Below are 10,985 nucleotides of genomic sequence, written 5' to 3' on the forward strand. Positions count from 1 at the left end.
TCCACAGAGCGCCCTGGCCCGCCACCGGGTCTGCCCAGCTCAACACCAGTAAACACTCGGGCTTTATTTACAAAGGCAAAGCTGCCATGGTGCTGACGCCACAGGGAAGGAATAGCCGGGGCCTCTCCGGACAAGGCCGCCTTTGTGAGTCAGGTGCCCAGATCCAGGCCTCCCAGGTCCTCCTCCTCCGCCCCAAAGCCTGAGAAGCTGATGGGCTGGCATGCCAGGCTGCGCAGGTTCACCAGGCAGGCTGTCTGTGTGGTGCTAAAGTCTGGAACAGCCACCAGCAACACTGTCTGGTCCTCGGGGCCTGCAAAGAAGCCACGTGGGGGCGCGCCTTAGGTTCTGGGTGAGGCCCGTCTCAAAGGGAAGTCACCAGAAGTGAACAGGAGCCCCCATCAGCACCATGGGAGCGTGGACCACAGAAGCTCCTTGAGACCAGAAACGAAAAGGGCCAAGGACACCATAAAGGTCCAAGGCTAAAGCCACACTGACCAGAATGAGCTCTGGTGGGGACAGTTTCAGTCCCTGCAGAGCCTGGGCTGTCCACCCATGGGCGCCTGGACACTCCAACACAGGCTTTCTCTGTGAGCCTTGGCCCCAGCTGAGAGCGTGTCACTCGCGTCAGCCCAGGCCTGGGACCCCCAGAAGACAAAACTTACCTCGGATGATTTTGGAGCCAAAGCTGAGGGTGTTGCCACAAAAGTAGACGTGAGGGCACTCCAGAAAGATGAACGGGTCGGTGTTGTAGAAAGGGTAACAACCTGGAGAAGGAGGACCCACAGCTGAGAGTGGGGCTTCTCAGCCGCAGCACGGAGACACCTACACATCTCGGGTAGGGCTGTCCCGTGTAGGGCGCGGGGTGCCATCTCACACACGTGACCCTGTAGCAGCCCTGCAGCTGTCACAACAAAAACATCTCCACACACTGCCACGTGGCCCCAGAGGCAGGGCAGTATGCTCTGCCGCTGCCGCCTTCGCCCTTCCGGGTGGGCACCGGGCCAGGGTGCAGTGCTCTGGCCGGCCCTAGCTCCCACTGCGCTCCCATGGCCTTCAGCCCTAAGCAGGGCCTTGGCCACGAACAGACGTAAGATTCCACAGTAGCTCCCAAAACAAACCAAGCTTTGGGGCTTTGCCTTAGACAGGTCACGGCTAGGCTGGTGGGTGCAAATCCAGGCTGGGAACCCTCCGAGCATGACAGGAGCCCCTTTGGCCTTCCCCGGCCCTTTGCTGCACACCACGTGTCTGAGTCCCAGTACCTAGGGTGTCAGGGGCTGTAGGGCTGACGTGACGGACTTGCAGGGTCCACTCCAGGATCTCCAAGTGGTCCTCCATGCTGCTGTACCGGAAGATGTCACTCACGTTCTGTCCCGACGTCCCCAGGAATCTGCAAGGCAGGGCTCGGCTGACCCCACCCTGGGGGGCCACCGTCTGCACTCCTCCCACGGCTGCCAGCCCAGAGCTCACCTGGCACCCTCACAGGGAGTCCCGAGCCCGACTCCAGGTGGGCCCTCCACAGCCCTGGGCCCAACCCTCCCCTCCTGGTGCCACCGAGGCAGAAGGCCAGGGGTCAGCCTGGAGTGGGGCTACCTGACTCCGTCGATGGTGGCCTGGTAGGGGTTGGTGACCAGCTGGAGCGTGGAGTAGGCAGTGGCCAGTGGGAACATGCAGGGGTGCAGGGGCTGCTGGGGGAGCGTGTAGTTTGTTGGGTCAAATTCGCCTGGCATCACGTCCACGGGCACGGAAGCCTGGAGGGCACAGGGGCAGGGGAGCTCGCAGGGCCCAGCTCCCTCCATACGCACCCCACTGGAGTCCACCTTCCCCAGCCCACCTTCCAGTGCCCAACTGCAGTGCCAGAGACCCCGATCCCGAGCACTGGCCTGCCCCCAGCTCACTCACGCTCAGCTGCAGGAGGATCTCGTCCAGCATCTTGACAGCCTCCACGCTGGCGGCCTGGGTTTTCTTGGTTAAGTACTTGGCCTGGGAGAAGCCCGTACAGAGGCTATCAGGCCCCAAGGGAGGCTTACATCAAAGCCATACCCAGAGCCCCCGCCAGGAGGGCTGAGAGCAGAGCAAAGCCCCACCCGCAGGGGGACAGTAAGAGTTCCGGGCCTCCGGCCCCCACCACCGCCCTCAGAAAGCAGGGCCTGAGGACAGGAGATTCCTGGGTCACCAGACCTGCGAGACCCGTGCCCGACGCTCCGCAGGGAAGGGCTCGAATGCAGGCAGGCGGGCGCCGTACCTTATTGATGGAGTCTCTGCTCTGGGTGTTGTGGCTCAGGAGGTTCCCGGCGAGGATGACCCGGGAGACGTGGGCGGCGCTGCACTGCTCCCCTTCATCCCCAAGCTGCCCCGTCACCACGTCCACCAGCAGCTGGGTGCCCAGCAGGCTCTCGCCCCCGCCTCCACCCAGGCCCAGGCCGGACACCAGCAGCACAAACCTGCCGGAAGAAGTCGGGGTCTTCGTGGGTGCTGGGAGGGCCGCGTGGAGCTCCTGGTGGGGCTCTGTCACCATCACAGGGGAGCAGGGGCCAGCGAATGTGACTCCCCCAGACCACTGACCGGACCCGGGCCCCTGCTCCTCACCTGGCCGTGTCGAGGGGCCGTGTGGGCTTCTGGGGAGCAAGCCCTGCAAAGCAGTGGTCCTCCACCAGGAACTTCCCGTCGTCTCCTGCAGAGCCCAGCACAGCCAGGACCGTCCCTGGGGAGCAGCAGAGTCAGGCCCAGGAGGGGGGCCTGAGGGGTTACCACCCCCTTCCAGGCACCCAGATGACAAAACCAGCAGCTCTCCTCTGCTGGTGAATTCTCATGAGGACTCAGGACTGGGCATCTGCTTCCTGGAGTCAAGTGCCTCCGGGCGCAGGTGGGAAGAACTGACCCCTACCTGGGTCTCACCCGCCGCCTGAACCCAAACCCATGGCTGCAAGAATAATGCAGGTGTTCGCCAGCACCCAGAGGTGAGGGCCACCCCCTCCCCCCTCCCCACCTGTGACCAGCTTTGCCACGTCGATGGCGCCCGCCAGTTTGATACGCTGCAATTCATCTTCCAAGATCAGTTCGTCGTCTGCGTGGATGTATTTGCTCCGAGGAGGCTGGGGGAGCAGGTTGTGCTGGAATTCAAAGATGGGAGTGGTCATGGGGCCAGAGCCCACTCTGGCTCCGGTGCCACATCAGTGAGATGGCCCTGCAGATCCCTCCCCCATGGGCAGAGGCCCAGCCCTGATTCCCAGGATGCAAGGCAGGTGGCCTCATCAGTGCCCCCGGGGAAGTATTCTGGGGGCAACCCGTGTGGGCCTCACCTCTTCGCTGACCTCCCGCAGGATGGACGGCTGGAGCAGCATGGCCTTGAAGAGGGTCCCTACCACACAGCACTTCTCCCCAGGCTGCAGCTCACACAGCTTCTTAATCAGGACTCCATTGCCTGCGGCGCGAGGGGTATGAGCTCAGAGACGAGCCCTGCTCCACCCCCTCACGGCCACGGAGCACCACGGCCCTGGGGCCCTGGCCTCCACGAGGAGGGAGAGAACGTCAAATGCAAGGACCCCTTAGACCTAAAGGATCACTTGGCCCCAGGGGGACAGAGGGACTCTGAATGTGCCTGCGCTCTGGATGCCAAGCGTCCTCACAAGAGAGGCAGACATGCAGAGAAGGCGACGTGAAGATGGGGCAGAGACGGGAGGGAGGCAGCAGCGGGCCCACCAGTGCCGGGGCAGCCACCAGAAGCTGGAAGAGGCAAGGAAGGACTGGAGAGAACGTGGCCCTGCCGACACCTGCATCTCGGAGCCCTGGCCTCCAGAACTGGGAGAGAATAGACTTCTGTTGTTTGAAGGCACTCAGTTTGCGGCTCTGTTGTTTATTACAATGGCCACGGGAAGCTAATGCAGAGTTTCTTCACTTATACCTAAATTATAACACTGATCCTTAGAAAGAGGTATGCCAAGTCTCAACACAGCCCTGCCCTAACAATATTACAGTCTCTTTAGAGAGTTTGGATTCTTTCATCCGCCCCACAAATGCCTCGTCATCTGAAAACAGAGATACCCCAAATCCAAACTTCATATCCCCACCCGCCCCATTCTGCTTCCTGTGGAGTCACCAGAGGGCCTGGGATCACAGAGAACAGCACATAGGAAGCGTTAGGGACGGGCAAGAAGACGGGCGTGGGAGAGGGGTGGTATGCAGGGGTCACTCGGGTGGGCAGGAGGGAGGAACCACGTCCCAGAAGGCCTGAGGGTTTGCTAGTACAGACCCCAAGCCTGGAGAAAATGCTAACAGGAGGTGATGGGATAATGTGGACTCGGGACCAGCCCGTTCCTTAGCCCGGTGACTCCAGCACGTATCCCTCCTGCCCCGGAATAACCAAGAACATCCCACAGATCCACACCCTGGGGAGCGAGGGGGAGTACTTCAAAATAAGATAAGGAGGGCGCCGGCACTGGATAGAAATGCCAGACGCCACAAGAGACAACAAATGCCAAAGCCACAATGTCCACCGAGCCCTCACTCAGCCCCAGGTGGCCGTGCCAAGCCCTGCGCTTGGAATTCTTCCACCCCCGACGACACGCCATTGGAGATATTATTACCCCACCACCTGGCTGAGGAAACTGAGGCACAGAGAGATTAAGGAACACGCCCTAGGCTACCCAGCTGAGATCCAGTGTGCATGTCTGAGCACCAGGTAGAACCAGACAGCCCTATGCTGAGGGCGGGACATCTGACCATCCAGGCGGAGTGTGGGCGCCAGGCCAGGCGCCAGCACAGAGAGTGAACCCGAAGGCCCATCCTTGCCCTCACTGAGCTTCCGGCGCAGAGGGAGAGGCAAGAGCAGGAAAGGCGGGATCTGCCGCTGGGCCAAGTGCTGCGAACAGAGAAGGCCCTGCTGGCCCAGGCGGCCTCTCGAAGCACAGGATGTTTCAGCTGAGGTTGTGAAGGAAGCCTGGGGACAGAGTATGCCAGGGACAGAGCGTGCCAGGCGCAGGGAGAGCCAAAGGTAAGAAAGGGCTTGAGGTGTTCAGGAAACTTGTGAGTGGAGAGACGTGAATTCTGAGACGGACTGAGCTCTGGGGAGGAAGCCTGGCCACGCAGAGAAGCCACGTGTTGAGTGAACGATGCTGCCTACCGTCAATCACCCAGCCAAGGCCCCATTCCTTGTGGGCCCCACTCTGTGAACAGAATAAAATGGCTGCTTTCTGTCACTGGGCAGCTTTGTTAGAAGAGAAACCTGGCGGGGATATGTATATACGTGTAACTGATTCACTTTGCTGTTCAGTAGAAACTAACACAACATTGTAAAGCAACTGTACTCCAATAAAAATTAATTAAAAAAAAGAAGAAGAGGAGAAACCTGGTACCACAGCAGATGCTGTGGTAAAGAATCTAAAAGATGACATTGACCTTAGGCTCGAGGAGGGTGTCCTCGAGGACTTCAAGGAAAGTGAGACAAAGGCATTGGGAGACAGAGGAAGGAGACCCTTGTTATGTGGCAGAGAAAAGGTGAATAACACTTTTGCCTGCAGTGAGGAAAACAGAAAACATCTCTAACATGAGGATGTAGCTAGGAGATCGGGTCAAGTGTTCTCCTGGCTGCGTATAATAAAACCGGAGTCAATCCAGCTGACCTGGTGGGATGGGACAGGCCTGGGAGCCAGTGCTCGCCAAAGCTTTCCCAGTGGTTCCAATGTGCAACCTGGGCTGAAACCCAGCAAGCCTGGTGCTGGCCGGGGTGGGTGGGGGGCAAGAAAAATGAATAAGACACGGTCTCAACCACAAAATTTCAGTTTAAAGACATAACACATGAAATGAAAACTACGTGGAAAGCTACCCTTTTTTTTTTTGTAATTTTTTTTTTTTTTTTGGCTGCACCATGAGGCATGCGGGATCGCAGTTCCCCAACCAGGGATCGAACCCATGCCCCCTGCATTGGAAGTGAGGAGTCTGAACCACTGGACCACCAGGGAAGTCCCAGAAAGCCACTCTTACAAATAGTAACAATGGGGTGATGGGGCATCACCCAAAAGTTGAAGGTCGTGGGGGTCCTACTTCATCAAGAATAACTTAAAAGCAGGAAAGATCACCAAGGAAGAAATGGGGAAAAAAAAGAAAAAGGCCTGCACTGCCCAGGCCACTTGATTAGGAAAGACAGACAACCCCAAGGGTCTGGAGATCCATGCCCAACAAACCCAGAAGCACTTCCCCAAACTCATTACTTACCCCAGCGCTGCTGGGCCCGGCTCACCAGGAAGGGCCTCATCTGGATGAGGCGGGTGGCATAAATGTGGGCATACTGCCGGCTAAAGTTGCGCTCCCCCAGCCGGAAGGGCTGCGAGGAGTTGGTGTAAGTCACCACGGGCACCCGGGCAAAGGTAGCATTGCTGGCTGATGGTGGGGACAGCAGAGTGTGGGCCCTCTGGGCAGCCTGCTCAGAAAACATGTCCGTGCTTGATGTGTCCAGACTGCTGTGGCCGGGACAGGGAGGAGGTGGTCCCTGAAAGGACACAAACGCAGTCCTGCAATCCCTGCAGCCTCCGCGGCAGCCGCGTCCCTAGCCGCGTCCCAGGGCACTGAGGGTGGGGGAGACTTGTAGTGCACACCAGACTTCGGCCAGAACAGCACCTGGAACTCGACTAGGTTGGATACCAGTGTCCCCTGTAACCTGCAAAAAGGGAGATGAGGAAAGCTAGGAAATGCTTCTCCCACCTGGCGCTCTCCAAACCCATCTCAAGTGTCCACTGCCTGCTCCACACCTCAACAGACAATGATCAAGGTCTCAAATTCCATGCCCCAAATGGAATTCCTCATCTGCCTCCATCCAGCTCCCTGGCACCTGCCCCATCTCAAGGCATGAGGCCAGCCTTATTACACAAGCCTACCATAAAATAATTAGCCTATGATTAAAAATATAAATAAAACAAAACATAAATCAGTCACTTCTCTGCTCGAAACCCTCCAAAGGTTCCCCATTTCACGGAATAAAACCCCAAGTCCCTACAGTGGCCTATGAGATCTGCCCCACTGGTCCTGCCCTCCTGTCCCCCCACCAGGAGGCCTGCTCTTCTCCCTCAGGTCCCTCAGGTCTGCTCAAACCTCACCTTCTCCACCTGCAACCCTCCCCTGGCACTTCTGCTCCTGCAATGTTTATTGTTTTCCATGGCATTTACCTCCCAACAGACAATACATTTTAACTTTATTGTCTGCCTCCTCTGACTAGAATAAAAGCTCCAGGAGAGCAGAGGCGTCAGCACCTGAGCCCACTTTCCAGAAGCAGCCCGGAGCCCCACTGAGACGTACTGTAGGCGTCAGATCCACAGCAGGTTCCAAGATCAGTGCGTGGAGCAGCTCAGTCATTTCTTTACATGCGTACAGGGATGATAATAGTTTGCATGGAATGGGTTAAAAAAGACGTGGCACTAAAACCGATTTCTTCCTCCCGCCTTTTAGCACAGCTATTAGGTGGCTTGAATTCTGTCGCTACAGAACAGCTCTGGGCTGGGACGGTATCTGAATCAACTTTCTGCCCCAAAGTGCAGAGCGGAGGCAGCGCTCTGGCCGCAGTCTCGATGGAGTCTCGCGGCCTGACTCCCCAGGCCACGGCCCCGGCCCGCAACCTGGGGCCGTCTTGGGGAGTACAGCACAGAGCCTGCTCAGACCTCCCTCGCGAGATGCCTCTTAACCCGCCTCCACGCGAGGACACCCAAAGAGCCAGCCCCCCCAAAGAGCCAGCTCCCCCCAAGCATCCACGCGGCCCGGGAAACCGAGACCCCACTCACCTCGCCGCACGCCGCGGCCCCGCCCACAGCCGCGCGCCATCTCCCGCCAATCCGCGCGCCTTACCCCGCCCACAGAGGCATCTCGCCAATCACCGCGTGCTCCACCATGCTCATCATCGCGGGGACCGCCCGCCGCCGCGCACCTCCTCCCGCCATTCCGCGAGCCTCGCCCCGCCCATGCTGCATCCCGCCAATGACAGCGCGCTCCACCATGCTAATCATCCCCCCCCGGGCTCGTCCACAGCCGCGCCCGCCCCCTCCATTGACGCGCGCCCCGCCCCTGAGCTCTGCGCGTGCGCGGGATCACGCCCCCTATTCCAAGGGAAACGCGGGGCGGGGTTGCAGCTTAGGGACCAGTGTGCACTCGTGTGCGCCGTGACGCCCCGATCCGGCCCTTCCCGGAGGCCTGACCCTGAGGTCGCTGCGCCTTCCCGAGAGTTGGCGCCTCTTGCGCCACCCCAGGACACCGCTGGGTCCCCGCTTCTGCGGTGGACGGTGGGAGGGCTGAGGACGATGGTTGCACCGCCTAAGCGGAGCGATTACTCTGCCGCAAGTCCGAGGACAGGGCCAGGCACTGGGTTCCAGAACAGTGGGGGAGGACTTAGAGTTAGGGTCAGGGAAGCGGACTGGCTGGCTGAGGCCTTCCGCACGGGGCCAACAGCCCTGCCAGCCTCCACCCAACACTTCCTGGTCTCTGTTGTCCTCACTGCCTCTCCTCATCCACACTCCTCCTACCCACCAAGGAATTCTCGTGCCATCCCGCACTTCGTGCGGGCTCTTTTCCACATCTCCACCAATCCACATCGCTTGGAATTCCTAAGCGAGCCCCAGTGGCCCTTCCCCATGACGCTTCCTCTCCACTCCCACCAGCGCCGGGATTCAGTCTCTTTAGCACATGCTGTTCTGCTGGTTCACTCTGCATCTGTTTCTCAAGTCCCAGTCTTGTCTCCGCAACAAAGTAGATAATAGTTACGGATAACACATAAAAGCCCTTGCTATGGGCCTGACACTGTTCTAAATTCTTGACACATACAAATTCAGCTAATCCTCCAATAACCCTTTGAAGAGGAGGAAACTGAGGCACTGAGAGGTCACACGGCTAGTGAGTAACAATTAAGATTCACTCTGAGGCAGCGTGACTCAGCCCTGACATTGTATGTGTGCTGGCCCTCTGCATATGCAGGTCAGCTGGACTGCCCATCTAATTACCCATTACTTCACTTTTGTCCCTGCCGTTCAGACATTTGTCAAACATCCAATTAGAGTGGATTGGATAAGTCTGCCCTCAGAGGATGTGCGGGAAGCTAGTCTAGTTCACTTACCACAGTGCCTGACTCATGGAAACTCCCAGTTCAGCCTGTATTTGTTGAATGAATAGATGAGCACTTTTTGGGGGTGGGGGTGGGGCGGGGCATGTAATGTGCTAAATGTCTCAAGAGCATTTTCTTATTGAGTCTTACCTTAGCCCTGTGAGGCAGGTACTATGGTCTCCGTTTTACAGAAAGATTCATAGTTGCACAGGGTCACACAGCCAGGGAGCCGGGGGCTGGAACTGATACTTCTGCTCAGACATGAAGCTGGGCGGCCTCTCCACTGAGGTCGGCTACTGGCAGGCCTGTGTCAGGCACGCAGTTGGGGCAGGTGAGGGGGTGTAGGACAGACCTGGAGGCAACAGTCATACTAGAAATGATGGTGGCTGGGAAAGCGGGGGCTGCAGACAAGTGGGTGTGCTTCCATGGGCGGAACATCCTTCCCTAACTCTCTTCCCCTGGCTGTCTGCAAGGATGGAAAGGCTTAAGTGTTGATTTTCCCAGCCTCCCTGGCAGCCAAGGGTGATGATGAGATCAGATCTGGCAGAGACGTAGGGGAAGTCTGGCAGGGATGGGGGCGGGGTGGGGGGGAAGGCTGGGTTTCTGAGAAATCTGGTTTTGTGGTAAGAAGGAGGGGCACAGCCTGCTTCCTTTCCCCGTTCTTTCCGTAGTGAATACAGTGCCTGGTAGTGTCCGGCAAAGATGCCAACCCGGATACCACTTAGCTACTGAACCAGGACCAGCAATTGCTAACTTCTTATTTTATTTTAGAAAAGGAACCCCTAATTTGTTTTCCCCACTTTGGATTTTCTGAACATGAAACGAAACGGGTTTTTTTGTTTGTTTGTTCTTTGGCAGCGCTGTGTGGCATGCGGGATCCTAATTCCCCAACCAGGGATCAAACCCGCACCCCTGCATTGGAAGCACAGAGTCCTGACCACTGGACCACCAGGGAAGTCGCCCAAACATATTCTTTTTTTTTTTTTTTTTAAATAAATTTATTTATTTTTGCTGTGTTGGGTCTTCATTTCTGTGCGAGGGCTTTCTCTAGTTGTGGCAAGCGGGGGCCACTCTTCATCGCGGTGCGCGGGCCTCTCACTATCGCAGCCTCTCTTGTTGCGGAGCACAGGCTCCAGACACGCAGGCTCAGCAGCTGTGGCTCACAGGCCCCGTTGCTCCGCGGCATGTGGGATCTTCCCAGACCAGGGCTCAAACCCGTGTCCCCTGCATTGGCAGGCAGATTCTCAACCACTGCACCACCAGGGAAGCCCCAAACATGTTCTTAAATGAAGTATGTAGGTATATAAAAGAGCAGAGGGGTCCCAAAAGGCTGAGGTGGTGTCTTTGGGATTGGGCCCCTCAAATAAGAACTAGTTTCCATTGAAAACAAGGGCTGGGTGGAATGGCATTACAGGGAGAGGGGCTTCAATGATGCTCACTAATGTGGTTTTATTAAAAAAATTTTTTGTGTGTGTGGTAAAATATATATAAGATTGACCGTTTTAACCATTATAAAGTGTACAGTTCATTGGTATTAAGTATATTCACATTGCTGTGCAACCATCACCACTGTCCATCTCCAGATATTTTTCATGATCCCCAACTGAGTCTGTGTATCCACTAAACGATAACTCTCCATTCCCCCTAACCTAGCCCCTGTTAACCTCTAATCTATGTCTCTGTGAATTTGCCTATCCTAGGTATCTCATATAAATGGAATTATACAATATCTGTCCTTTTGTATCTGGCTTATTTCCATTAAAATATCTTCAGTGTACATCCATGTTGCAGAATGTATCAGAATTTCATCCCTTTTTATGGACAAACAATAATTCAGTGTATGTGTAGAACACATTTTGTTTATTCATCCGTTGATGGGTACCGATTTGGGTTGTTTTCATCTTTTGGA

The 10,985-nt window shown here is 56.7% G+C and overlaps 1 protein-coding gene across 8 annotated transcripts; it reads right to left on the bottom strand.

The window, feature by feature from the left end:
- Positions 1 to 41: 41 nt before the first annotated feature.
- POLD2 (DNA polymerase delta 2, accessory subunit) lies at positions 42 to 7,822 on the bottom strand. 8 transcript variants are annotated; one of them, XM_032642921.1, is made up of 12 exons: positions 7,767 to 7,803; positions 7,288 to 7,346; positions 6,211 to 6,652; positions 3,300 to 3,421; positions 2,987 to 3,110; positions 2,587 to 2,701; positions 2,243 to 2,441; positions 1,900 to 1,980; positions 1,591 to 1,748; positions 1,260 to 1,387; positions 663 to 764; positions 42 to 310 (listed from the first exon to the last, which is right to left on the bottom strand). In XM_032642921.1, exons 3-12 carry the CDS (start codon positions 6,428 to 6,430, stop codon positions 150 to 152), a joined length of 1,410 nt encoding a protein of 469 aa, XP_032498812.1. In that variant the 5' UTR covers positions 6,431 to 6,652; positions 7,288 to 7,346; positions 7,767 to 7,803; the 3' UTR covers positions 42 to 149. The 8 variants fall into 8 exon arrangements, with proteins under 8 accessions (XP_032498812.1, XP_032498814.1, XP_032498816.1 ...); XM_032642923.1 differs by having other exon boundaries at positions 7,242 to 7,346; positions 7,767 to 7,786; XM_032642925.1 differs by lacking the exon at positions 7,767 to 7,803 and having other exon boundaries at positions 6,211 to 6,484; positions 6,591 to 6,652; positions 7,288 to 7,713.
- Between the last annotated feature and the right edge of the window lie 3,163 nt (positions 7,823 to 10,985).

The sequence above is a fragment of the Phocoena sinus genome, chromosome 9 (assembly GCF_008692025.1).
Source record: "Phocoena sinus isolate mPhoSin1 chromosome 9, mPhoSin1.pri, whole genome shotgun sequence".
NCBI lineage: Eukaryota > Metazoa > Chordata > Mammalia > Artiodactyla > Phocoenidae > Phocoena > Phocoena sinus.

Bases quoted from the DNA above. Each gene is read 5' to 3' on its own strand.
- POLD2 (XM_032642919.1), bottom strand. From the start codon at position 7,344: ATGACTGAGCTGCTCCACGCACTGATCTTGGAACCTGCTGTGGATCTG. The intron at 3,422-6,210 runs GTAAGTAATGAG...CTCGCGCCGCAG, and splicing joins CCGGGCCCAGCAGCGCTGGG to GCAATGGAGTCCTGATTAAG. The intron at 1,388-1,590 runs GTAGCCCCACTC...CCTGCCTTGCAG, and splicing joins GCCACCATCGACGGAGTCAG to ATTCCTGGGGACGTCGGGAC.